This window comes from Cinclus cinclus, chromosome 3 (genome assembly GCF_963662255.1).
Source record: "Cinclus cinclus chromosome 3, bCinCin1.1, whole genome shotgun sequence".
NCBI lineage: Eukaryota > Metazoa > Chordata > Aves > Passeriformes > Cinclidae > Cinclus > Cinclus cinclus.
Genome location: NC_085048.1, coordinates 226,129 through 250,855, shown reverse-complemented (window position 1 = coordinate 250,855; position 24,727 = coordinate 226,129). Strand labels below are relative to the sequence as shown.

The 24,727-nt window shown below is 64.5% G+C and overlaps 3 protein-coding genes across 5 annotated transcripts; all 3 read right to left on the bottom strand.

The window, feature by feature from the left end:
- Positions 1-1,031: 1,031 nt before the first annotated feature.
- Positions 1,032-2,051, bottom strand: UCN (urocortin). The gene has a single exon (XM_062488324.1). It carries the CDS (start codon positions 1,450-1,452, stop codon positions 1,150-1,152), a length of 303 nt encoding a protein of 100 aa, XP_062344308.1. The 5' UTR covers positions 1,453-2,051; the 3' UTR covers positions 1,032-1,149.
- Positions 2,052-4,181: 2,130 nt separating this feature from the next.
- Positions 4,182-10,772, bottom strand: MPV17 (mitochondrial inner membrane protein MPV17). 2 transcript variants are annotated; one of them, XM_062488322.1, is made up of 7 exons: positions 10,675-10,772; positions 7,089-7,204; positions 6,683-6,775; positions 6,367-6,462; positions 5,033-5,065; positions 4,817-4,869; positions 4,182-4,742 (listed from the first exon to the last, which is right to left on the bottom strand). In XM_062488322.1, exons 1-7 carry the CDS (start codon positions 10,745-10,747, stop codon positions 4,673-4,675), a joined length of 534 nt encoding a protein of 177 aa, XP_062344306.1. In that variant the 5' UTR covers positions 10,748-10,772; the 3' UTR covers positions 4,182-4,672. The 2 variants fall into 2 exon arrangements, with proteins under 2 accessions (XP_062344306.1, XP_062344307.1); XM_062488323.1 differs by lacking the exon at positions 6,367-6,462.
- A 34-nt stretch (positions 10,773-10,806) lies between these two features.
- Positions 10,807-24,424, bottom strand: CAD (carbamoyl-phosphate synthetase 2, aspartate transcarbamylase, and dihydroorotase). 2 transcript variants are annotated; one of them, XM_062488320.1, is made up of 45 exons: positions 24,343-24,424; positions 24,003-24,142; positions 22,976-23,105; positions 22,641-22,783; positions 22,405-22,546; positions 21,728-21,899; positions 21,470-21,655; positions 21,278-21,390; positions 21,031-21,176; positions 20,805-20,936; positions 20,363-20,596; positions 20,059-20,280; positions 19,525-19,713; positions 19,188-19,312; positions 18,976-19,109; positions 18,791-18,903; positions 18,434-18,684; positions 18,109-18,355; positions 17,899-17,997; positions 17,582-17,806; positions 17,322-17,504; positions 17,010-17,228; positions 16,758-16,925; positions 16,505-16,687; positions 16,328-16,432; positions 15,988-16,236; positions 15,704-15,785; positions 15,358-15,524; positions 15,060-15,224; positions 14,852-14,983; positions 14,573-14,774; positions 14,304-14,494; positions 14,095-14,235; positions 13,891-13,986; positions 13,810-13,820; positions 13,682-13,764; positions 13,000-13,044; positions 12,744-12,898; positions 12,574-12,648; positions 12,261-12,473; positions 11,940-12,065; positions 11,687-11,842; positions 11,506-11,607; positions 11,327-11,421; positions 10,807-10,922 (listed from the first exon to the last, which is right to left on the bottom strand). In XM_062488320.1, exons 1-45 carry the CDS (start codon positions 24,422-24,424, stop codon positions 10,820-10,822), a joined length of 6,672 nt encoding a protein of 2,223 aa, XP_062344304.1. In that variant the 3' UTR covers positions 10,807-10,819. The 2 variants fall into 2 exon arrangements, with proteins under 2 accessions (XP_062344304.1, XP_062344305.1); XM_062488321.1 differs by lacking the exon at positions 19,525-19,713.
- Positions 24,425-24,727: the final 303 nt, after the last annotated feature.

The window sequence follows — 24,727 nt, the reverse complement described above, 5'->3', positions numbered from 1 at the left end:
TGTCCTTCCCAGGTACACCATCACAACGTTGCATGGCTCCAGCCCTGCTGTGCTGCCATTCTAGCAGGTATTGGGGTGGAACCACAGAATTTCTGGCTGTTTTAGGTGGGAAGGGCCATCCGGTCCCATGCCCTGCTGCAGGCAGGGACACCTTCCACAGACCAAACTGGAGGGCCTGGTGAAGGCCCAGAGGGGACCCTCCCCCAGCTGCCTCAGAAAGCTCCATCCCTGTTCTCTTGGTTGGGGCCTGAAACACAGCCCACCACAGTCCCCCCTCCCCACCCACACCTCCAGCCCTGACCCACCCAGCAGCACCGTGTGTCCCACTGGCGCTTCCCCCAGTCCTGGTGCTCCCACATGGGTGGCCATGTCCTCCCACAAAGGGCCTGGGTCTGTCCCTCCCCCAGCTCCCAGCCTCACCCCCCATCCCGGGAGGGACTGCCCCCCCTCTCATGTCCCCACCTGTGGGCAGGTGGGTGCAGCCCTCCTGTGCCTCCCTCACTGGTGGTGAGGACCCACTCTTCCTATCCCTCTGCCCCATGTGCTCCCACACCTGGTGGGGCTGTGAGTATCTCATCCTCTCACCCTGAAGAACATGGTGTGTCACCTGCTGACCCAGAACACACACAGCCTTGTTCCCAGCGCTGGGGGGTTTGTGCTGCTGGCCCAGCTCATCCTGTCCCCTACTCCTGAGACCTTTCTCCCTTTCCAGTGAGCCCTTTCCCTACTCCCAGTGAGTCTGTTTGTCCCTTCCTGGTAATCCCATTCCACCACTCTGAATGAGTCTGTTTCCCCATCCCTGGTGAGCCCCTTCTTCATTCCTCATAAGCCCATTCCCCATTCCCGGTGAGCCCACTCCTGGTGAGCACACTCCCAGTTTGCCCAGTCCCTGGCCCTGCACAGCCCCCGTTGCCCCCACCCCTCACTCGCTCACGCCTCGGCTTTCCACCACGTTTTATTACAAAATCGGTGCGGGCCGGTTTCGGGGCCGGTCCCGCTCGCACTCGCCCCGGCGCTGGGGCTGAGGAGGGTTCAGCCCGTGCCGGTGTTGGTGCCGAGCGCCCTAAGGTGCAGAGGCCGAGGCGGTGGCTGGAGCCGGTGCAGCCCCAGGGTTACGGGGGGTTCGGGGCATCCGGGAGTTCCGAGGTGTCAGCGCCCCACGGCGTCGAGGATGCGGCGGTTGGAATCGGCGCGGGCGCGCTGGCTCTGGGCGCGGGCGAGCAGCAAGAGGTGCCGCAGGAGGTGGAAGGTGAGGTCGATGGAGAGCGGTGGCTCGTCCCGCCGCCTTCGCCACGGCTCCGAGGGCGGCGGCGCCAGCGGCGGCCAGAGCGGGTGGTCCTGAGCCCCGATCGGGGCCGCCGGCATGGAGCCGTCGGTGGTGGCGGGCCGGGCGGCGGCGGGCGGCGGGATCGGGGCGAGCAGCAGCAGAAGGGTGAGCAGTGCCCGCCGCATCCTCGGTCCCTCCGCACCTACGGGGCCAGGAGCTCAGCGCCACAGCAGAGACCGGCGCGGCTGCGGAAACCCGACGGGAATCGCGGCCCCGGCGGAGCGGGGACCGTCCCGCGCCGATCCCTCTCCGCTCCCGGCCGCCCCGTTCCGTCCCCTCCGCGCCCCCCTGGCCCCGGCGCTGTCCCTGCCCGGTTCCCAAGCCCCGTCCCGTACCCGGTGCGCTGCGCCCGTGCCCTGTTCCTGCCGGTGCTGGCGGAGGGGCGAGAGCGATCCGTCCCGCGGGAGCTGAGCCGGCGGCGCGGCCGGGGGTTATATCGGTCCGGGAGCCGGGGCTGACGTCAGAGCCCGACACGCACCGGGCGGCGGGAGGGGGGGAGAGGGGGGCACCGGGACGGCGGGGAGCGGGACGGGGCTGAGGGACAGAGGGGCGGAGCGGCAGAGACCGCTCTGCTCCGTTTCGGGAGCCACCGCTCTGATTCTTTTCTGACGCCCACCTAAGAGGAACGGCGGGGCCCGGGGCCGGTGAGAGCAGGTGCCTCGGGCCGTGCCAATCCTCGTCTGCCCGCTCTCCCGGTTTCCCCGGTCCCTCTCCCGGCTCTGCCGCATCCTCAGCCTCATTCTCCGCCGCTGTCCGCGGTGCTGAAGGGCCGGGGTGCGCTGGGGCGCCGGGGCCGGGGTGCTGTACAGGTGAGCTCCTGGTGAGCCCTCAGTGAGCTGTGCCGGGCTGAGCCGCGGCTTCCCGCCGTGGAACCCTCGCGTTCCCGGGCGGAACGACCGCACCGAGCAGCGGCGTCCAAGCAGTGACCCGGGGCGGAGGGGGGATGCCCTGGGCGGGGGTGGGGACACCCCGAGCACCGGGAGCTCCGGTACGGGACTGTCACGGCTGGGACCCCCAGCCCGGCTGTGGCTCAGTGTCCAGAGCGGGCGGTGCCGAGGTCAAACCGCCGGGCCGAGGCCGCAGACGCCCCGAGCGCAGCGGTAGCACCGGCCAAGTCCTGTGAGTCATAGAATGAAGGCACCGGAGCCGGCAGCGCCGTGCTGGATGCAGGGTGTTCCATCGGGGCACCGGCACCGCTGCCAAATGGTGAGGTGGCTGCTGGGGCTCCACACTACTGTTGGCAGCGCCCCTGAGTGCACCACACTGCTGGCATTCCCTCTGAGTGCTCCGCACCGCTGCCAGCAGCCCCCCGAGTGCTCCACACCCCTGCCGGCAGCCCCCCGAGTGCTCCACACACCTGCCAGCAGAGTGTAGCTGAGCTGACACCCAGCGCCCATGCTGGCGTAGGTGCCAGACCAGGCTCCTTCCACAGTGCCAGTGTGGGGCAGAGCCGGGCTCAGAGGCTCAGCCTGGCCCCTGGCACAGCGTGTCCCCCCCAGGTGGCACAGGGGCGGTGGGGCACGGCCCTGCCCGCAGCGAGCAGCACATGGTGTCATGCCCCCATGACGTGATCCGGGATGAAGGCTGGCACCGGGGACGACTTCCTGCAGGGACAGGGCAGGACCCTCAGCAGGGGCTGGGCTCAGCCCCCCGAGCCCTGGCAGCCCCATGCTGGGGTGGCTGCTCCTGGGGACAAGTGGCTCATTCCATGTGGCTCTTGCCATGCTCTCAGCTCTCTCACTGCTGACAGTGAGAGTCTCCTGCACCCCCAGAGGGAGCTGCAAGAGGTTCAACACCTCAGAGCTGCAAATTCCTGCCACCTCACTGGCTGTAGAGAGCTTGAGCCCCACACAGAACCCGTGGCCCCACAAGTACTGGTGACATCCGTGCTTGGCCCCATCACCTGGCCCCAGTACTGTGTCCCTCCACTGAGCATTTCTGGGGGGGAGGAGGGCTGCAGCTGCAGACCCTCCTGTCCCCTGCCTCACCCCTCAGGCCTGTGCAGGATTTGCCTCCTATGTTTCAGGTTGTATCGACGTGGCTGGAGCAGCCTCAAAGCTGGACTCAGCACAGAAGCAGACCGTGGGGAGGATGAGGGTGGAGGACAGATGGTGAATCCCCCTTCATGAAGGCCATGCAGGCAGAGCCCAGGTGGTGCTGGCAGCATGGGCACGGCTCTGTCCAGCTGTGTGGGGCTGCACTAGCACAGGTGAGCAGGCCAGGGCTCAGGGCTCCACAGAGGTGAGATAAACCACCATGGTCCCACCAGCTCCACTTGGAGCCCCTGGTCAGGGTGTGCTGGGCAGGGACACTATGGGAGCTGGATTGTGTCTGCTTGCTGCCATCTAGGGTGAGCATGGGGACACATCCCCTGGGGCAGCAGGGCAGGCCATGGCAGCTCCACAGGGCTTCTCTCTGGCACAACAGGCAGGCTTGTCTCAGACATGGCACAGGTGGATTGTGGCTGTCACAGACCCACCTCCAGCCCTGTCCTCAAACCCTTTCTGAACCCTCCCTGGACGCACAGCCCTGCATCAAGCATGCCCTGACCCTGGGGGGACTCCGCATCCAGCATCACGACTCTGGCTCCATCGACCTCATTTCACTGCTCTGAAGCTGTGGAGGCACCATCACAGCCCATGGAACAGCTGCAGTGGGACCTGATGACCTCCTGAATCCCCATCCACCTTCTATCAGAGTCCACTCCCCTCTCTAGCCAGTGGGGCAGACCACCCCAGCAGCCTGCAGTCCCTAGCCCCATGCTCGATGCCCTGAGATGAGGCACAGTGGACTTGTTGCTCTGGAAGCACATCTTCAGGGCCTGGGGGGCATGGCAGGCCACAAGCCCAAGGGCCATGGGAATCACAAGTGAAGATCATAATTTATTGATGCCCCAACTGCTCACAGCAGAGCCACAGCAAACTCCATATTCACGGGAGCATCCCCAGCCTGCAGTGACCCCAGTTCTCTGCCCATGGCACAGCCAGCCCAGAGCCAGCCCTGCTCCATTTCCACTCCTCTTTTCCCTCAGGATGTGCCATGGGGGAGGTCAGTGACACTTGAGGCAGGCAAGGGCTCGGGAGTGGTTGAGCACAGATGGAGAAGTGCATCGTAGGCAGAGCTGCTGCACAGCATGGCTAGAGCAGATCCAGGCCTGTCTTGGCACCATCTTCTCCCTGGGGCAGTGGGGGCTGCAGCCACAGGGGATATTGTTCCCCTGAGAAAAGAGTGGGATGGCTGCTGCCAGGACCCTGCATGTCCCAGCCTGTCCACGGCCATGCATGCCCACTCTGAGGGGTCAGGCAGAGCACAGGCTGGGGACAGGGAAGGGACACGGCTCCTGCCTCACATCCGATTCGCTTTCCAGGACAGGTAGCAGTTCCAGACGATGGCAACACACTGCACAACAGCCAGCCTGGGGACAGAGGGGACAGGGTCTGCATTGCTGGCTCAGGGGACAGGGACTGGGTGCCAGGGCCACAACACTACCTGTGCTGCAGGGGCACAAAGTAGAAGTTCGCAATTTGCACGGGTGGCCAGATCTGGGCAGAGAAGGGGAGGAGTGGTGATGAGCCCTGTCAGGGTCCTGGCCCCACACCCACCTGGTGTGTGTGAGTACCCTGCCTGCTACTCAGGGTGTCCCACAGAGCCCATGGCAGCCCCATGGAGGAGACGGGACAGGGACACAGATCTGCCAGCACTCACACAGTAATTGGTCACCAGGGCATCCATGTAGTCCTGCAAGAAAAAGGAGGTGTGAGCATTCAGAGGGCCCGCATCCTTGCTACTGGACCCCCAACTTCACAGTGCTGGGCACAGAGCCCCTGCAGCCCTGCCCATGCCTTCCTGCAGCTATGAGGGTGGCAGGGAGAGGGTGACCAGAGCCATCCCCACTGAGAGTCCTTTGTGCCATAGCCAGGGCACAGGGGCAGATGGCTTGTCTCCCCAGTGGGGGCTGAACCCCTTTCTGGCTTGGTGCTCCTCCAGCCCCCTCCTGGGCACCACGTGCAGAAATGGAAAAGGGCACTGAGCTTTGGGAGTCCAAGGTGCTGCCTTGTCCTGGTGCCATAGCCACGGCCGTGTTGCATCCCTGTCCCATGGCAGCAGGACAAGTCCCTCATGCAGCCTGGCCGTGACTCAGCCAGGAGGCCGGGCTCCTCCTGGCGCTGGCCAGCAGCCCAGGACGGGGTGAGCGGGTGCTGGTGATGGATGCTCTGCTGACGCTTCCTCTGCGTGGGGAGAGGCGGATGCGCCCCAAGCCAGGAGTGAAGGTGCTGCCAGCGCTGCTGCCCAGCCCCCAGCCCATCAACCCCTTCCAGGTCAGGGCTCGCCAGGAGCCACAGCTCGCACGCATCACCAGCCACGGCAGGATTCCCTGGGGAAGGCAAGGCAAGGCAAGGCTTGCACAGAGCCTGACGAAAGCAGATATGATGTGATCCTGCCCCAGGATCTGCTTCCTGAACTCTGGGGCAGGATGAGGGACACATACTGGCAGCCCACTGTGTAGCGGGCTGGTGACTGGGTGCCCCCATGCAGAGGAATGAACCCTGGGTGGTGACACTCAGGCAGAGCTCCAGCCAGGCTGGGGCTGCTCACACAGCTCTGGCAGCATCAGTGAGAGAGGCTGGTGTTGCCACTCCTGGCAGCCAAGCGACCACCCTAATGTGCCTCATCCTGTGGCAGGTGGGCACCCACTCCCCAGTGACTCACTCTGGACATGCTGACGCAGTGTTCACACTGGTTTCCAGCAATTACTGTTAATGGGAGTCATCTCAATAATTGCTCTGGAGACCCAGCCAGGAGCAGGGCTGGACAGCATGCCCACGGCACCTGTGTCTGGCCCAGGTGAGACCCCAGTACTCACCCACAGGACACCCATGCCAGAAGAACTGGCCCTGGCACCAGTACTTGAACTGGCAGCACTGGGAAGCCAACACACCCAGGGCCCTGGGACCCAGGGCATGGGCACAGATACAAATGGGAGTGGCCATCAGGGCAGCAGCACACAGGGAGGAGCTGCCCAGGGCAGCAGCACATACCTGCTGGATCTTGGACCAGATATCCTGCACCGACAGCCCGTTCACGGCCCCTGTGACAGCCAGGAAGCAGCCGAGGAAGCAGGGCGCGAAACCCCCCTGCCAGAGAGGAGCCATGGCCAATGCTCAGGAGCTCGTGGTGCTTGGAGCCAGGCTGGCCATGGGCAGCCTCTGTGAAAATGCCCACCCCAGCCCTCCACTTCATTGAGGCACTGGGCTCTCAGAGCAGCTGGAAACGTGCCACAGGGACATGGCTGTCCCCACTGTCCCATCCCGCTGCCCCAGTCCCATGCAACACCCTCACCCATGTCACACCAACCTGGTCCAGGATCACTTTCTTCACAACCACAACTTTTGTATTCCCTGGGATGAGCCAATCCAGGATCCTGTACCAGCTGCCCACAACAGGGCCCTGCAGGAGCCAGGGGGTGAGGAGCAGGATCCACCCTCACTGGTCACAGGGGTCAGGGCTGGAGTCTTCAGGCCTGGTTACATAGCCATGCTCCAGCTCTGGACCACAAAGACAAGCTTGTCCTGTGCTGCTCCTGCTCCACAGAACTGGCCCTGCCATAGCTGCTGGAGGTGGCACCAGAATGACCCAACTCACACTGTACCACCATGGTCCCACCCTGAAGGAGCTCCCATCCCATCCCATCCCATCCCATCCCATCCCATCCCATCCCATCCCATCCCATCCCATCCCATCCCATCCCATCCCCACTCACCACAAAGCAAAAGCCAATGGCCATCATTTTCAGGGTGCGGGGGCAGTGGTGCCCATGCAGCCCCCGCTGCTCCACCAGCTGCTGTGCAATCACATCCCCAGCTCCCATGAGGGCCCCTGTAACCAGCACAGCCCATTTAGGCAGGGACACCCCTGTGTGACCTGCCCACAGCTGGGTCCCCTGCCCCAGCACCACTGCTGCTGACCCCTGCCCCAGGATGCCTGAGCCTGCCCCAGCCCTGCTGGCTCTGCTCTGGCTGCAGCTCCCCACTGCCTGCACCAAACCCCATGGCACAGGCATCCCACCCTGCCAAGAGCCTCAGGCCCCAGGACACGGCAGCATCTCTGGTCAAAACAGTGTCCAGCTGCACCTCCTCCCTGTGACCCAGACATGGGCTGACCTGTCACTCAGGGTCCACGGTGCCTAGGGCTCTCAGTACACACCCTCCCCAGCTGCTACCCACGATCACCACTGCAGCCTTTCCCACAACACCCCCAAACCTCTTGCTGGACACCGGGCAGACTGCCGACTGCAATCCCCTTCCTGGAGAGCAGCTCTCTGCCTGTGCCCCCCACCCCACCAGCCAGGATGGGCAGAACGTGGCCCCCACTGCCCAGGCTGTCCCAGCCCCTTGCCAGAGCTTGCTGCTGGCACAGATCCTGGTCCTGTTTCTAGATCAGTGTCCCCGGTGGGGTGCTGCCCGGCTGGGTCTCTGGCAGCTCCCGCTCCATCCTACACCCCTGACCCCTTCGACGCAACTCAGTTGGCCCAGTGCTGCCCCCTCCAGCTGCTCCCCCGGCCCCGGCAGCTCCTGCTCCCTCTCCCCACTCCCCCCGGGACGGTTCCCTGGCAGGTCTCCAGCCCCGCTGCTGCTCTGTTCCGTCCTTGGAAGCCCTGAGCCCAGCAAGTCCTCAGCCTGACAGACGCCAGCCCCAGCAGCCCCAGGCACGACCAGCTCGGTACCAACGCTACCTCAGGGACTTCGTCAGTGGTTCCTCACGGACAAGGGCCCAGCTTCCTGTCCCCACACCATGCCATGTGGTCCCTTCCCGATGCTCACCGGCAGCGCCAGACCAGGCTTTTCAGCCCCACAGAACTGCTGCTCTCCCAGCACCACCTGCTGCTTCACAGGCTTCATCTCCCACCCCAGAGCAGCCCCAGAATCTGAGGTCTGTCCCCCAGCCCTGAGAGACCCCCACAACCCCCCATGATGGCAGAGCAGCCCCACCAGCTCACAGGCCACAGCAGCACCGGGCAGGGGTGAAGGCAGGCACTGGACTGCAGGCCAGCACACCCAGGGCACTGACTGCTTGTGCAGGCTGCACTCCCCGGAGCTGCACTCCGCCAGGAGCTGCACTCCCAGGAGCTGGGTGCAGGGGCACAGCACTCATGCAGAACACGGTAGGCACCACTGTTACTTATCCAGTGCTGAAGGTTCTGGGTACAGTGCCCAGAAGTGATGCAGCTGTGCCGGGAGGGAGAGACCTGTCTGTGCATCCCTTCGCGGGCCTGGGGATGCAGCCAGATCCAGCCCACTGCAATGGCTTTGGCAAGAGTGCCTGCCCAGGGTGCCACCAGTACAGCCCAGCCACAGCTCCTGTGCGGGACTGGAGCTTTCATCCCAGCCAAACCTGGTGCCTGGGGAGCCTAGCCAACCCCCAGGTTAATGTTCTTGTAACCAGATGACTCTGAATGGGGCCCAAACCTAAGTAGGGCACCATCTTCATGCCCACAGCATTACCATGGCAGGAGCAGGGGACTGCTCTCCACAGGCAGAGAGGGACAGGAGGGTCACGGCTGCAGGCACGTGCTACTGCCCACTGTGTCCAGGCCCTGCTGGCAGCCTGGCCCAGGGCCCAGGATACAGGAGGTAAAGCCCTGCCTGACCCTGGAGCCCTCTGACAGCAGCTCAGCTAGCAAGTGTGGCTGGACACAGTGGGCACAGCCGACTGCCAGCAGCTCCCTGGCCTGGCCCCAGCTGGCAGCACTGGGGTCACAGGGAGCAGCAAGAGAAGGCAGAGCTGGAGGTTGGGATGCATCTGGCACAGAGCACAGGACCCAGGAAGCTGCACGGACCCTTGCACAGCCAGCAACGAGGGGCTGAGCCTGGCCATGGATGGAGATCACTTGTGGAAGCTCCGAAGAGAGCAGGAGCGCTCCTGCCCTCCTGGTTGGAGCTGGGCACCTGCTGCAGCAGTGAGAGCCCAGCCCGAGGGCAGAAACTTCTGGGCTGGTGGAACCATATCCAGCACCAGTCCATCATTTGCAGAGAGGCTGTGCCGTGCCACGGCTCAGCCCCGCACCCCCGCAGGCTGGCAGAGCCCTGGGTGTAGGGGGCTGGGTCACAGCAGTGCCAGCTCCCATGGGAAGCAGCAACAGGCAGAGCAGAGCCCAGGCCAGAACCAGTCCAGGGCCACAGCGGGCAAGAGAGGTGTGGGCAGGGCCAGCCCTGGGAAGCCCATCCCAGCCCTACCCTGGCCTCCTGCCAAGCACAGGGGGACGTGCTGCCAGTAGCACTGGGTGCCACAGGCACCAGCAATAGACTCCATGACATTCGATAAAAATAACAGCAGGAGCAGCTAAGAGGCCTGGCAGGGCCCCAGCAGCCAGGCAGGGGGGCACTATGCCACCCCCTCCACGGCTATCAGGGTTGAGTGCCAGACACTGCACAGTGAGGGGAGCCTCCAGCTCAGCAGGGCACTCCCAGACCCCGGGGTTGCTTTCCCAGCATTCTGGGCTGGTGGGAGCAGGAGGGCAGGGACAGCAGTGGCAGGGCAGGGGTGAAGTGGTGTGACAGGGAGGCTGCAAGCAGGAGGTGCAGCAAGGAGAACAAAGAGGACCCACCCAGCTCCCAACCATCAGTGTAGCACATCCCCTACACAGTACCAAGAATACACAGCACAAGCAGGACATGGTCTCCCACGACCCAGGATCGGGGCAGGCAGCACATGGGGGGCGGGGCAGAGCTGCCTGGTACCCCAGGGCTGCAAATCCTTGGAGCAGCAGAGCCATGAGCCAACACCAGCTCTCATGGCAGCTCACAGCTCTGCAAGCAGCAGTATTAGGAAGATTGAATCTCCTCATGCAGCACCTCTATGCCTTTGCCACCGAGTGCTGGCAAACATGAAAGAGCTGAGCCCTCATGAGTTCCCAGTGCTACAGCTCAGCATTCACGCTCTCCCACGGGAGGAGGGTCCCCAGCACAACCCCCCCGGTATGGGTGTGAGAGCTGCCCTTCCTTACAGTCCCCATTTGCATTCTGGCTCCAGCACAGATCCCCGCCACAGATCTCCTGAACCGGGAGTGGGCCACGGGACACAAGGGGCTCCCTGCTGAGCCTGGGGCATGGCAGCACCTCTTCCCCCTAAGACAAGCCCCCGAAGCACTGGAAGCCCCCCAGCCGTGCCCTGCCCTGGCTCCCGCGGGGCTGACGGTGCCCACAGAGCGGGGCGAGGTGCTGGGGGGGGGGCCGTGCCGCCCGAGGCTGTGGCCGTGTGCAGGGAAGGGAATCGGCGTACCGGGGACAGGTCAAGGGGGCCGTGTGCGGGGCCGGGGGTCTCAGGGCCGAGCCCATCCCGTCCCTTACCGGCTGTGAGCGCCTGCGCCGCCCCGGGCCGCCGCGCCAGCAGCCGCCCGCAGCCCCTCCACAGCGCTGCCATGGCCCCGCGAGTCGCGGCGCGGTGACGCGTGTCGCGGCGCGATGTCGTATCGCGACCGAGAGCGTTTATTGGTCAGTAGCGGCCCAGCACCGTGGCCAGCAGCGCCATCCGCATGTACATCCCGTTCTCCGCCTGCCGGAAGTACGCGGCGCGCGGGTCTGAGTCCACTTCCACGCTGCGGGATGACGTCATCAGCGGGCGCCGACCGCACCCGCCCGGGACCCCGAACCCGTCCCGGAACCCGAACCCGCCCCGGAACCCGAACCCGCCCCGCACCTCCGAACCCGACCGGGACCCTGAACCTGCCCCGGATCCCGAACCCGCCCGGGACCCCGAACCCACCCGGGACCCCCGAACCCACCAGGGACCCCCGAACCCGCCCCGGAATCCGAACCCGCCCGGGACCCCCTAATCCACCCGGGACCCCTGAACTTGCCCTCCTACAGCCCCCATGCCCTGAGTGCCCCCACTTCTGCCCTGTGTATTCCACACCTCGTTCTCCCAGACACCCCAGATACTCCCTCCAAACCTGCCCTGCCCCCCCAGTACCCTGCCCTACCCCTGTTCCCCCCTCCCCACCTGATCTCGTTGACACGGGGCAGGGGGTGCATCACCACCATCCTCTCCTTGGCCCGGGTCATGATGTGGGGTGTGAGGATGAACTGCCCAAAGCACTGAGGGAACACACAGCCCTGAGCTGAGACAGGGGAGTCCCCACGCCCCTGGAGGACAGCAGGACCCAGGTTCCCCTCACTCACAGCCTCGTACTCCTCAGCCCGCTGGAAGCGCTCCTTCTGGATGCGGGTCATGTAGAGCACATCTGTGTCTGGCAGAGCTTCCTCGATGCTCCCAAATTCCTCCTGGGGCAGCACCATAAGGTTGGGGTGGGGTACAGGGCCAGAGAGTGTGTGGGGGCCAGCCCCCCACCCTGCTCCTCACCTGCTGGATGCCCCTGGAGGCCACAAAGCTGGTGATGTCGGGGGGCATGTGGAGGCCAGGCGGGGTCACATAGCGCAGGTTGACGCGGTACTGGGTGAGCAGGCGGGCCAGGGAGTGCACCGTGCGCCCGTGCTTCAGGTCACCCACCATGGTGATCTGGGGAGAGCCGTCAGCCCAGCCTGCCCATGGCCCCTCAGGGCCTACACAGGGCCCCTTGACTACCCGGTTGTGCCGTCTGGCTCCTGTGCCTCACCGTCATCCCATTGACTGTGCCCAGCTCCTCGCGGATGGTGAAGATGTCCAGCAGTGCCTGCGTGGGGTGTTCTCCTACCCCGTCCCCCGCATTGATCACCGGCTTACGGCAGTGCCTGGCAGCCAGCTGGGAGCACCAGCAAGGCAGGGCAGGTGAGCACAGGCAGGACACAATTACCACCAGCCCCACAGGAGCAGCACCCAACCCCAGCCCAGCTGGGGACCACGTCCGTGCCCCATAGCACAGGTCACCATCCCTGCCACTGGGGTAGAGTCCCCAGTGCCGCCAGAGAAGGAAGCAGCATCCCTCAGCCCCTCTCACCTCGACAGCACCAGGCTGAGGGTGCCGCAGCACCAGCACATCGGCATAGCAGCACATGGTCTGCACGGAGTCAGCCAGCGACTCGCCCTTCTGCACTGAGGATGTGGCCTCGGAGAAGGACAGGACAGAGCCACCCAGCCGGCTCATGGCTGCTGCAAAGGAGCTGCTGGTCCGTGTGCTCACCTCGTAGAACATGGTCGCCATCACCTTCCCCTGCAGGACCAGGCTGTCACCTTGGGGAGCCCTGAGCCACCTGGTACAGGGCTCCCTCGGGGTGCCCAGGGGACCGGGAAGTACTCCATGCATGGCTCACCTTGAGGATGTCTAGGCTGCGCTCCTTCTGCACCAGCATGCGCAGGGTGTGTGCCACGTTGAACAGGTGGGACAGCTGTGGGGACAGGTGGTACGGGAGGCACCAGGGCTCAGTCGGGGCACAGGAAGCATCATGGCACCCACAGCCCCTGCACCCTCCTGGCCGGGCACCTGCTCCTTGGAGAACTGCTGGACAGAGAGGACGTGCTGCCCGACGAGGGGGTGCAGCAGCGGGGAGGTCTGGAAGTGGGGGGCACGCTGAGGGGATGCCTGGCGGGGGACAGGGCCCGGTGGGTAGAAATGGCTGTCCTGGACCACCGCCGAATCTGTCACCGAGAGCAGCCGGTCAGCCCATGGGGGTGCCCTGAGGAGTCCAACTACCAGCCATGCACCCTGCATCCCCACTGTGGTCCCCTGCTGCACTCACCCAGTTCTACTGGCTTCCTGCTGCCCTTCTCACGAGTGTCCTCAGCTGGATGGGAGAGGGGAGCAGTGGTGTTAGGGACTGTGGGGAGATGCAGCAACCCAGGCCCCGCTCTCCTCCCAGAGTGGTGCCAGCATGGCACAGCCCTCTTGGCATTTGGCAACAGCAGATGAAATCAAGATGGGCCTGATGCCAGCGTGATGGTCGACCAGAGAGCATCTGTTTCTGGCAGTCCAGGCCCCATGTTGTGCTGCAACCCTCTCCCTGCATGCCCCGCAATTCCCAACTGGCCATCCCCCAGATCACAGTGGCAGGTGAGGGGTCCCTGAGATGCCATGCAGGCTAGGGCGGGAGGGGAGTGGGCGGCACAGCCATGCCCTGTCCTAAGCGTCCAGTTCTGGTGCTGGGTGCCAGAAGGGGCCCATGGTGGGCAGCGCAGGCAGCCCGGGGCCTGCATAGCACCTGGGGGAGGGGATGCACTCATGGGCTGCAGTTAGTGCCATTAGTGAGTCCCCCCCCGACATTACCGGTGCCTCGGGCGCCCGGGCGCTGCGCCGCTCCCAGCCTCCGGAACGCTGAACGGGACACAAGGGCTGGCATCAGCGGGGCCGCTCAGCCACGGTCCCAGACCCGGCCCCCCGGCAGCGTGCCCGCTGCCCGCCCACCGCACCGGCCGCACCCCTACCTGGCAGCCCGGGGTCGGAGGCCCGGTGGACGCGGGGCGGAAGGTGGAAGCGTGTGTCACCCGCGGGGCCAGGCCGCCGGGGGCTGGGGGCTCGTCCACGCAGCACTTCACCAGCCACGTGCCGGGACAGCTCAGGGGTCTGAAACAAGAGACTGAGCTGGAGCTAGGGCGAAGAGGAACTCCCCTGTCAGCTCCTTGCACCCCGGTACCTTCACACTCTCCTTGGTGGGGGCCCCATGTGGCAGCAATGCAGCTCCTGAGGGCCACTTCTTCACATCCTGCCCATAGCCAGGGGGCACCAGCACCTGCAGCCGTGGCAGAGATGGAATTGGGGAAATGGGGCCAGCACTGGGGGACCCCCTCTGTGATGGGGGACACCCTCGATATAGGAAGAAAAGAACCCAGAACCTTACCTGCCCATCGATGTAGGCAACCTCCCCACGCAGGACTACTCTCCGCACTGTCCCCTTCACCTGCATGCCCTCAAAGGGGGTCCAGCGGGCCTTGGAGAAGATTGTGCTGCTGGGGATGATCCATTCGTGCTCCAGGTCCACCTGCCAGGACAGTGGGTCAGAGGCAGAAGGGTGGGGGCTGGACCTGGGGTGGGTGGGCAAGGACACACCTCCACATAGGTGTCCTCCTGTGGTGGTAGCCCAAAGATCTTGCGAGGGTTCTCGTAGAGGCGCTGCACGATGTCCTCCACACTGAGCCGCCCCTCAGAGACGGCCGTCAGCAGCAGTGGCAGCATTGTCTCCAGGCCAGGGTACCCAGGGGGCGGCTCCTGGCCCTGCTTCTCCTCCACCGTGTGGGGTGCTGCGGGATGGGGCTGGTCACTGGAGACTGCGTCCACCACTTTTCCCTGCCCCAAGGCCACCATCCCGGGGGACTTACCGTGGTCAGTGGCAAAGCAGTCGATGATATCCATGTTCTCCCAGAGCGCCTCCACGTCCTGGTGGGTGCCCAGCTCTGGCCGCACGGCCGCACGGCCCTTCCCGAGGCGCCCCAGGTCGTCCTGGCTCAGGAAGAGGTGGTGCGGGGCCACCTCGCACGTCACCGGGATCCCTCTCTGCTTGGCCACCTTGATGAGGAGGATCTGGGGCAGCCATGGTTAGTGGGGAACCCACGGGGCCCCGTGCTCCATCCCTGGAACCCGCAGCTCGCCCTGCTCACCTCCTCCCTGCGAGCCACGTGACAGATGTGCACAGGACGCTGGTACAGCTGGGCCACCATCAGCACGGCGGCCACCGTCTGTCTCTCTGCGTGTGCCACGATGGGCAGGTGCCGCGGCCACTGCTCCAGGTGCTGGGGGGAAGAAGGCCGGTGGGCAGCAGTGCCAGGAGCAGATCTGCCCTGTGCCAGCCCCTGTCCTCCTGCTCACCTCCATCCACAGTGACACGTCGTCCATCCTCAGGCTGGAGAAGGTGTCGTTCAGGTACATTTTGAGCCCAGCGGCTGCCCCAGCCAGGGGGCCCAGAGTGCCAGCATTGTCCAGGGAAGCTCCCAGGAAGAGAGCAAAATCGCAGCGGGCCCCAGCCTCAGCCAGCTGCAGGACAAGAGGCAGTAGGTGCTGTGGTGGGACCAGCCCTGCCACCAGCAATGAGTCCACCGTGGACAGTGAGTCCACCACAGCTGGCACAGGAGGGGATGTGAGCATCAGGCTGGCAGTAGCTCCTCACCTTCTGTGCCAAAGCAAAAGAGGTGGCATCGGTGACAGCAGGGCTGGTGTTGGGCATGGCACACACCATAGTAACACCCCCAGCCAGGGCAGCTGCTGTGCCTGATGCAAAGTCCTCCTTGTGGGTGCCACCCGGCTCACGGAGGTGGACGTGGACATCGATCAGGCCTGGGGAGTGTCAGTGTCAGCTCTGGCAGCTGCTGGCCACAGGGGATTTGGGGGATGAGGGCCACCCCGCCAGCACAGCATGGAAACGTCTCTCTCCACAGTGCCTGTGGACGTGCCTAGCCGGCTCCCAGCCCTGCCCTGGTTCCGTGCTGCCCCTCCTGGGGCCACTGAACACCCACCTGGCAGACGGATGAGTTTCTGGGATGTCATGCAGTCAACATGCATCTTCAGTGGAGGGGCTGCCCCAATCTGGCCCAGTGCCTGAAGAAACAGCAGGCGTGAGGCAGGATCCTAGGCCAGGAGCAGGCCCAGCGTGATGCCTGTCCAAGCTGCACCCCAAAAACAACCCCTGCACAATGACACCCACACACAGTGCCTGCCCCACAGCACCCACAACAGGACTTCTACAACCCTGCTTTGCTCCCTTTCCTTTCACCCATGGTCCCCACGTGCCCCAGCACACCTCTACAAAGAGCTTTGTGCACTTGATGTCAATGATGAGGGGCACAGAGTAGTCGACAGCCAGGCGCCGTGTGCGGTAGCCCTTGGTGACAAAGGATGAGAGCCGGCGGCCCCCCGAGTTGCGCATAGAGAGGTTAATGACCATCTCAAAGTGGTTCTCGGCCAGGTAGTCCAGGATGCTGCGCTGGGTCTCCCGGGCACCGGCCTCGCTGCTGTCTGCCTCTTCAAAGTGCCAGTCCACAGCCTTCACCTGCAGGCAGTGACCCTGTCAGGGCCCTGCAACGCCCTGGGAGTGAGCCCGGCCCTCCAGGCCCCTGGCCCTGCAGGCCCCCAGCCCTGACCTTGATGCCATGCTCAGTGTAGAAGTCAGCGGTGCCAAGGCTGGCATACAGGTTGTAGCCAAGGCTTTCCAGCGTCCGCACCGTGGGCAGCAGCTCGCTCTTGTTCTGAAAGGAACCAGGGGCCGGTCAGAGGGCAGAGAGAGAGCCCCAGCCTCCCAGAAGTTTTACCCCACATACCTTGTAGCTGCCAATGGTCAACAGAATGTTCTTCTTGGGGATCTTGAAGCCGGTGCTGAGCATGGCCTTCAGGTATGCCTCGCAGCGGTTCTCCCCAAAGCAGGCAACCTCGCCCGTGCTGGTCATCTCCACACCCAGCACCACATCAGCACCCGCCAGGCGTGAGAAGGAGAACTGGGGCACCTGGGGGCAAGGGGACACTCAGGGACTGCCTGGCCCTGGACCCCAGCCCAGCCTCGTGGCCCCCACTCACCTTGACACCAACGATGCCTGTGCCCGTCATCAGCCCCACGGGCTCCACATCCTCACCCATGATCACCTGGCTGGCCAGAGCCACCAAGTCCACGCCCAGGGTCTTGGAGACAAAGGGGAAGGAGCGGGAGACACGTACATTGCACTCTATCACCTTCAGTTGGTCATCCTAGGAGAGAGGGGACAGAATGATGCAAGGCTGGGGATGTGGGGTGCTCTCCCCTGGCACTGTGCAGTCCTCAGTCCCACATACCTTGGCGATGAGCTGCAGGTTGAAGGGTCCTGTGACCTGCAGCTCCTGCCCAATGGCATGGACAATGGCCTTGATGCGCTCCAGTGTCTTGGGGGTGATGTCCTGTGGGGGGGTCACCAGTGTGGCATCACCCGAGTGCACCCCAGCGTTCTCCACATGCTCCGAGATGGCGATGGCCACCACCACACCGTCACAGGCCACCGCGTCCACGTCAATCTCCTGTGAGCGGGAACACGGTCACAGCCTGTCCCTGGGGTGGGGGCTGGGACTTTCAGGGGGCAACCCGGGGCTGGAGCAGCCTCCGGGATAGACCTTGGCCTCCTGGATGAACTTGGAAATGACAACGGGCTGCTCCTTGGACACGGCCACAGCGTTGCTCAGGAACTTCTCCAAATCACTGTCCGAGTATGCCACGTTCATGGCAGCACCGCTTAGCACGTACGAAGGGCGCACGACACACGGGTACCCCACCTTACAGCAGAAGTGCTTGGCTGACTGTGAGAGAGATGGAACCTCAGCCTACACATGGAGAGCCACCCTGAGGCAGCCCTCTCCTGTTCTCTGGGCCCCACCTCCATGTTGGACAGCTCCTTCCAGAGGGGCTGGCTGATGCCGATGGAGTCCAGCAGGCGCGAGAATTTGAAGCGGTTCTCAGCTGAGTCGATGGCCTCTGGGGAGGTGCCCAGGATGCGGCACTGCTGCCGGTGCAGGGCCATGGCAATGTTGTTGGGTAGCTGCCCGCCCATGGACAGGATTACACCCTCGGGGTTCTCCAGCTCGTAGATGTCCATCACCACCTGCAGCACCGTGAGGGGTGGGGGGATGGCTGGGACAGAGCCATGCCAGCCCTCAGCCAGCCCCACAGCTGTCAGGGCCTCAGCCCCCTTACCTCAAAGGAAATCTCATCGAAGTAGAGGCGATCACACATGTCATAATCGGTGCTCACTGTCTCAGGGTTGTAGTTCACCATGATTGTCTTGAAGCCCATCTATTGAGGGGTGGGACAATGTGAGCCAAGAGCCCTCAGTCCTAACCCAGTCTTGTCCTCTGATCAGGGACACCCACCCCTCGCTCCACGGAGTGCTGGGGCCTGTCTGACCTTGCGGAGCTCCTGGATGCAGCCAACGGCACACCAGTCAAACTCGACGCTGCTGCCAATGCGGTAGACGCCAGAGCCAATGACCATGACGTGGGGCTCACGGAAGGCCAGGTCGTGCTCAGAGCCATTGTAGGTCAGGTACAGGTAGTTGGTTTGGGCCGGCCACTCTGCTGCCACAGTGTCGATCTGCTTCACCACCGGCAGAATCTTCAGGTCACGCCGCATCTTCCGCACGGCCAGCTCAGTGCTGCAGAAAGCCGGGTGAGCGCCAGGATCGAGGCAGGGAGCAGAACAGGGCCATCCCCCCGTCCCCTCCCCATCTCACCTCAGCACGGCCAGGGCCACCTGCTTATCGGAGAAGCCGAGCTGCTTGGCGCGCTTGAGCACAGCGGGCGGCATGATGCCCTGCTTACCACGGTACGACTCCAGCAGCACCGCGTGGTCCGTGATGTTCTTCATCTTGTGCAGGAACCAGCGGTCGATCTTGGTCAGCTCATAGAGCCGCTCGATGGAGTACCCGGCCCGCAGCGCCGCTGCCAGAACGAAGATTCGCTTGTCCGTTGGCGTCTCCAGCTCCTGCCAGGTCAGGGGTTGAGTGTGGCAGGTGGTTGAGGGAGGCAGGTGGCCACATCTCCCCCCCGAATGGCGTAGCCAGCACAGACACCCAGACCCCCGTGCTCACCATATCTGAGGCCGGCTTCACAGTGTGATCAAAGCCCACACAGTTCTCGTCCACCATCCTCAGAGCCTTCTGGAACGCCTCCTCAAAGTTCCTCCCAATGGCCATGACCTCCCCTGCAGAAGGCGGGGTGAGCAGGCGGATCTCGTGCCCACCGCGTGCCCCAGCAGTGCTGCCCCTGCACTCACCCACGCTCTTCATGGAGCTGCCGATCTTGGTGCTGACACGCAGGAACTTGCTGAGGTCCCAGCGTGGGATCTTCACCACACAGTAGTCCAGGCTGGGCTCAAAGCTGGCCGTGGTGGAGTTGGTGACAGAGTTCCTGAGGAGGTGACAGGGTCAGCAGCTGGGGCCGCCCCACCAGGGCAGAACCTTGTCCTGCACGGTGGTGGTACCTTACCTGAGGAGGGGCAGGGGGATGCCCAGGGCAAGTTTGGCAGCCACGTAGGCCAGCGGGTAACCAGTAGCCTTGCTGGCCAGGGCCGAGCTGCGGGAGAGCCGGGCGTTCATCTCGATGATGTAGTACTGTGGGCAGCAGGTGGGCAGGGGCAGTGGGTGCCATGGAACAGGCCGAGCCAGTGACACAGAGACACCCACTGTGTCCCAGAGATGCTGCAGCATGGGAGGCTGCTGCAGTACAGCCTCGTGGGACAGCACAGGGCAGGACCCAGACCCACAGGGCATGGCTGGTAGGGCATCAGGAGTGGCAGCCAGAACCCACAGGGAGCTGCAAGTACCTGCTCTGACTCAGGGTTGAGAGCAAACTGGATGTTACACTCGCCCACGATGCCCAGGTGCTGCACCACCTTGATGGCCGTGCGTCTCAGCATGAAATACTCGGTGTCATTCAGAGTCTGACTTGGTGCCACCACAATGGACTCGCCTGTGTGGATCCCCAGCGGGTCCAGGTTCTCCATGTTGCACACCTGGCAGTGGGGAGGGTGGGGGTCACTGTAAGCTTGGGGCTCCCCCACTGCCCCACGTGCTGCCCGTGGTAGGTTCCTCCCAGTTCCCACCACATCCTCCCCTGTCCAGTCAGGACTGGAATACACGGGGTATTCCATTAGGTGGATAGCTGCGGTGAACACCCCAGCACAGGGGTGCAGGGCTCTGGTGCACAGGGTGCAGCTCCCACTGGTACACAGCAGCTGTGCCAGCACCTTTGGAGGCACTGGGGAATCCTCCTCGGGGACAAAGTGCAGCATGAGCCCCCAGCCCCTGCCCCACATCTGTCCCTCTGCAGCAGCCCAGAGCTTCCCTCTATCCCGTACCGTGATGCAGTTGTTGTAGGCATCTCGCACCACCTCGTATTCAATCTCCTTCCAGCCTTTCAGGGACTTGTCCACCAGCACCTGGGAGGTGTGGGTGAAGGCCTGGCTCACCAGAGCCACCAGCTCCTCCCTGCTGTTGGCGAAGCCGGAGCCCAGTCCCCCAAGGGCGTAAGCAGAGCGCACCAGCACCGGGTACCCCAACCGCTCAGCTGCAGCCTGCGCCTGCAGGGAGCCATGGGGTCATGCTGGGAACAGGAAGGACAGGACCCTGCTCTGCCCCACAGCCCCCCAGACCATTCCAGACCTGCTCAAGGGAGGAAGCAGCCTCGCTGGGCGCCACGTGCTCCCCAATCTCCTCCATCTTCTCCACAAAGACCTTGCGATCCTCTGTCATCTCAATCGAGGCAACGGGGGTGCCCAGCACCCGCACATGGTAACGCTCCAGAATGCCCGCCTTGGTCAGCTCCACGCCACAGTTGAGGGCCGTCTGCCCCCCAAAGGTCAGCAGCACCCCATCAGGCCTCTCGTTCCGGATCACCTGGGGGGCACAAGGCAGTGGAACAGAAACCAGGTGGGTCCTGGGTTTTCCAGCTCCTCTTCACCTGGGCTGCCCCCTAAGACCTTTCCAGTCCTAGATGCATCAGGCTCTGGGCCATCCTCCATCCCAGACCCACACTCATCCCCCACCTCTACCATCCCTGCATTCCCAAATTGCCCTGTCCCAGCCAGCAGCCCACGATGCTCACCTGGGTGACGTACTCAGGGGTGATGGGCAGGAAGTACACCTTGTCCGCCAGACCCTTGGAGGTCTGGACTGTGGCGATGTTGGGGTTGATCAGCACCGTCTGGATGTTCTCCTCCTTCAGTGCTTTGATGGCCTCGTGAGGAGCACAGGGTTCACAGTTGGTGGCCTTGGGCCACTGCCATCCCTGTGGCCCCTACCACCCCCCATGCCCTGGGGTGGGCACTCACCTGTGAGCCTGAGTAATCAAACTCGCCTGCCTGCCCAATGGAAAGGCCACCGGAGCCCAGGATCAGCACCTTGCGGGGCCGGGCTGCATCCAAGTCCCCCGCTGGTGCCTTGGTGTAGCTCAGCCACTCCTGCAGGCGCTCCCGCACTGGGGGGATGTGGCACGCTGGGCACAGGGCAGCCCCATGCACAGCCCCATCCTGCAGCCCCCAGCCCATGGTCCCGGCTGTCCCTCACACTCACACCCACCTGTGTGGGCGCTGCCGTGCCCATCCCGCAGGTCCCGCGCCACCTCCATGAAGACATCAAAGAGACCCTCCAGGTCTGTGGGGCCGGCGCAGTGCTCGGGGTGAAACTGGACACTGCAGAGGGGGTCAGGGAGGGCACATCCCTATGACCCGCCATCCCCCAGCCCCAGGCCCCTGCTGTGGCCCCGCGCACCTGAAGAAGGGTTTGTGCTGGTGCACGAGGCCCTCGTTGGAGCCGTCGTTGGCGTTGGTGAAGAGCGGCAGCCAGCTGGGCGGGAGGCTGCCCGCGTCCACCGCGAAGCCGTGGTTCTGTGCCGTGATGAAGCAGCGCTGCGTGTCCTCGTGCAGGCAGGGCTGGTTGTGCCCACGGTTCCCGTACCTGGGTGACAGGACAGGTGTTAGGCAGCACTGGCAGCCCAGACCCCTGCGGTGACTCTGGACCCCCACTCACTTCATCTTGTAGGTACGGGCACCGAGGGCCAGGGCAAGCAGCTGGTGTCCTAGGCAGATCCCAAAAATGGGCTTGGGCTGGGGTGCATCCAGCACCTGGCACAGGTTGGACACTGTCTCCTGGCAGAGCTGTGGGTCCCCAGGGCCATTGCTGATGAACAGCCCATCAAAGTCTGTGTCAAGAGAGCAGCAGGGTCAGAGTGGGGCCCCCCAGCCCCTCAAGTAGGGCCTCCAAGGTCCCCACAGGCTCACAGCACACACTCCCGACTACTAGCAGAGAAGCACCCTGAGCCTGTAGCTCCCCTGACACCCCAGCAGGGCTGCAACCAAGGTGTTCTAACCCCACAAAACCCATTCAAGTGGCAGCAAGGCCCTGCCAGTCCCCCATGGCAGCCCCCACCCTGAGCCACACCAATACCACAGTCCTGAGTCCCCTACGCCAATCATGGCAAAGCATCCCGATGCCATGGCCCTGCTCCTGTGGTGCCACACTGAGGGCCTCGATCCCCAAAGCCCCGAGGAATGGTGACACCAAGGCTGCCCACACCACGGCACTGAGCAGGACACAGCTGCCTGCTGTCCCCAGCACCAACCATTCAGACAGCCCCTATGCCAGACCCTATTCCTCCCAGACCCCCTGATGGGGTCCCAGATTGTCCTCAACCACTGACATCTCACCCGCAGGGTCCAGTGGGTGGTCCCAGGGCACCACAGTGACAGTGGCCCCCCGCCTGCACAGGCACCGTATTTGGTTGTTCTTCAGGCCGCAGTCAAGGGCGGTGACTCGCAGTGACCCGCCCGGGTTGAACACTTGTGGTGCCTGTGGGAAGGGGAGTGGATCCCCCAGACTGCTGCTGGGACCAGCCCCAGTGAGGGGCTCCACAGCCCCCTCCACTGCCCCCCACCCCACACACCTTCAGTGACACCTCCTGCACCAGGTGCTTCGTGTTGGGGTCCTCAAAAGAGAGGCTCCCCTCGGGGGTCCCAGGCGGCACCAGCTTCCCCAGGAGCGTCCCCTTCTCACGGATCTTCTTTGTCAGCGCCCGGGTATCCACCCCTGCAAGTGGGCTGTGAGACACAATCCTGGGGTCCTGGCCCACCCCAACAGGACCCTGTTCCCAGCAGCATCACCCCCAGATGCCAACACAGGGTCAAACCTCAGCTGGGCAAATTTCAACATAGACGGGTATGGTTTCAGAACCTGCAGACCCATAGCCCCCACCCTACTCTGCTGTCTCCCCAGTCCCACCTTCTAGCCCAGGGATGTTCTGCTCCTTCAGCCACTGGTCCAGGGAGTGCGATGCGCTCCAGTGGCTGGGGGTCTCTGAGCACTCGCCCACCACCAGTGCGGCCACATGGATCTTGCTGGACTCAAACCACTGGGGGGACAGACGGTGAGCAGGGAAAGCAGAGGGGGTCACCAGCCCAGGAGAAGCCCCATGGAACACAGATCTCATTTCCACAGCACAGGACCAGCCCTCCCAGTGCCGGGCTGTCAGTTGCTCCACCTTGTCCCACACCTATCACGCCGAGGCTGAGCCTTGGTCCAGCAAAGTCCCTGGATTAGGGAGCCCCAGGATAGGAGGTCCAGGCCCTCACAGTGCTGCTGGACTGCAGCCCACTGCCCACATGCCAACACGGCCCACGCCACAGGACCCCTCAGCTTGGCACAGCTGCAGCACAAGCCAAGCTGATGGGAAACCAGCACTCCCACCAGCTACAGCCTCTACACCGAAGTCCAGACACGCTAGTATGTCCTGTCCCATGGGATCAGGGCGCTGGGTCCCAAAAGCACAGCACACAGCAGAGACCCACACAGCACAGGCCCGCAGAGGGCTGCTAACAGCGAGACCCTCCCGGGGCGGCGTGGGGCGGCCGGCAGAGCACGGCCGCAGCAGGGCTGGACTCTGCCCCGGGACGGGCAGCGTGAGGCCAAGGGGCTGGGAGGGGGCTGGGGGCCTGGAGCAGCCCCTCTGCCCAGCCCCAGGCCTGCCTTGTCACAGCGGTTCGAGAGTCCCACCTTGAAACAGCCCTGGTGAGGAAACACACGGCCCCACACCCCACACGCCGCGAGGGCACCCCGATCCCAGCGCACCGCGGTCTCCCCTGCCCAGCCCCACTCCTCGCCATGTCAGAGCACGATGGGCCCCTCGGCATCGGAGTCAATCTCTTCCTGCCACCATGTGCCACCCAGCGTGCCCTGGCACCCTGCAGCGCCCCGTCCTGCCCCGGCGACACCGCGGCCCGACACGCAGCCCCTCGGGCCCCCTGCTCACCCTGCTGAGGCCGAAGGCGTCGGGCTCGTCCCGGGGCACTCCGTAGTTACCGACCAGCGGGTAGGTGAGCACCAGGATCTGTGCCTTGTAGGAGGGGTCGGTGAGAGCCTCGGGGTACCCCACCATGCCAGTCTGGAACACTGCAGGGAAGCGGGACGGGGGTGAGATGGGGGGACAGCCGGCGCGATCCCAACCCGGCTCCGCGGACAGGCCCCGCTCCGAGCTGAGGGAGTCCCTGGGCCGAGCCGCATCCCCCGTTCCCTCTCCTTCCCGCGCCACCGCCAGTCTCGAGCCGCCCCACGACATCCCGGCCCGGCCCGGGGCCCCCGGACGCACTCACCGACTTCCCCCGCGGCGGCCCCGACGGCCCCGAAGGGGCGACCGGGCAGCACCGAGCCATCCTGCAGCACCAGGCGGGCCATGGCGTCGCCACGTGCGCTCCGGCGACTCGCGGCGGCGACCGAGCGGGGTGCGCGCCGCTGGGCTGCGGCGGCGGCGGGAGGATCCGGGGCGGGGCCGCGCCGGGACCGCCTCCGGGGCGGGACAGCGGCACCTGGGGCACCGGCTCGGCGGGGGCTCGGAGGAAAGCATGGGGCGAGGGTCCGACCGCCGACCCGCAGGGCACGGTCGCCGATGCTGCCACAGGCGAGCACCGGAGCCTGGGCGAACTCCGACTGGCTGCCAGGGCGGACCAGGAGACCGGGGACTCGGACAGCAATAACGGG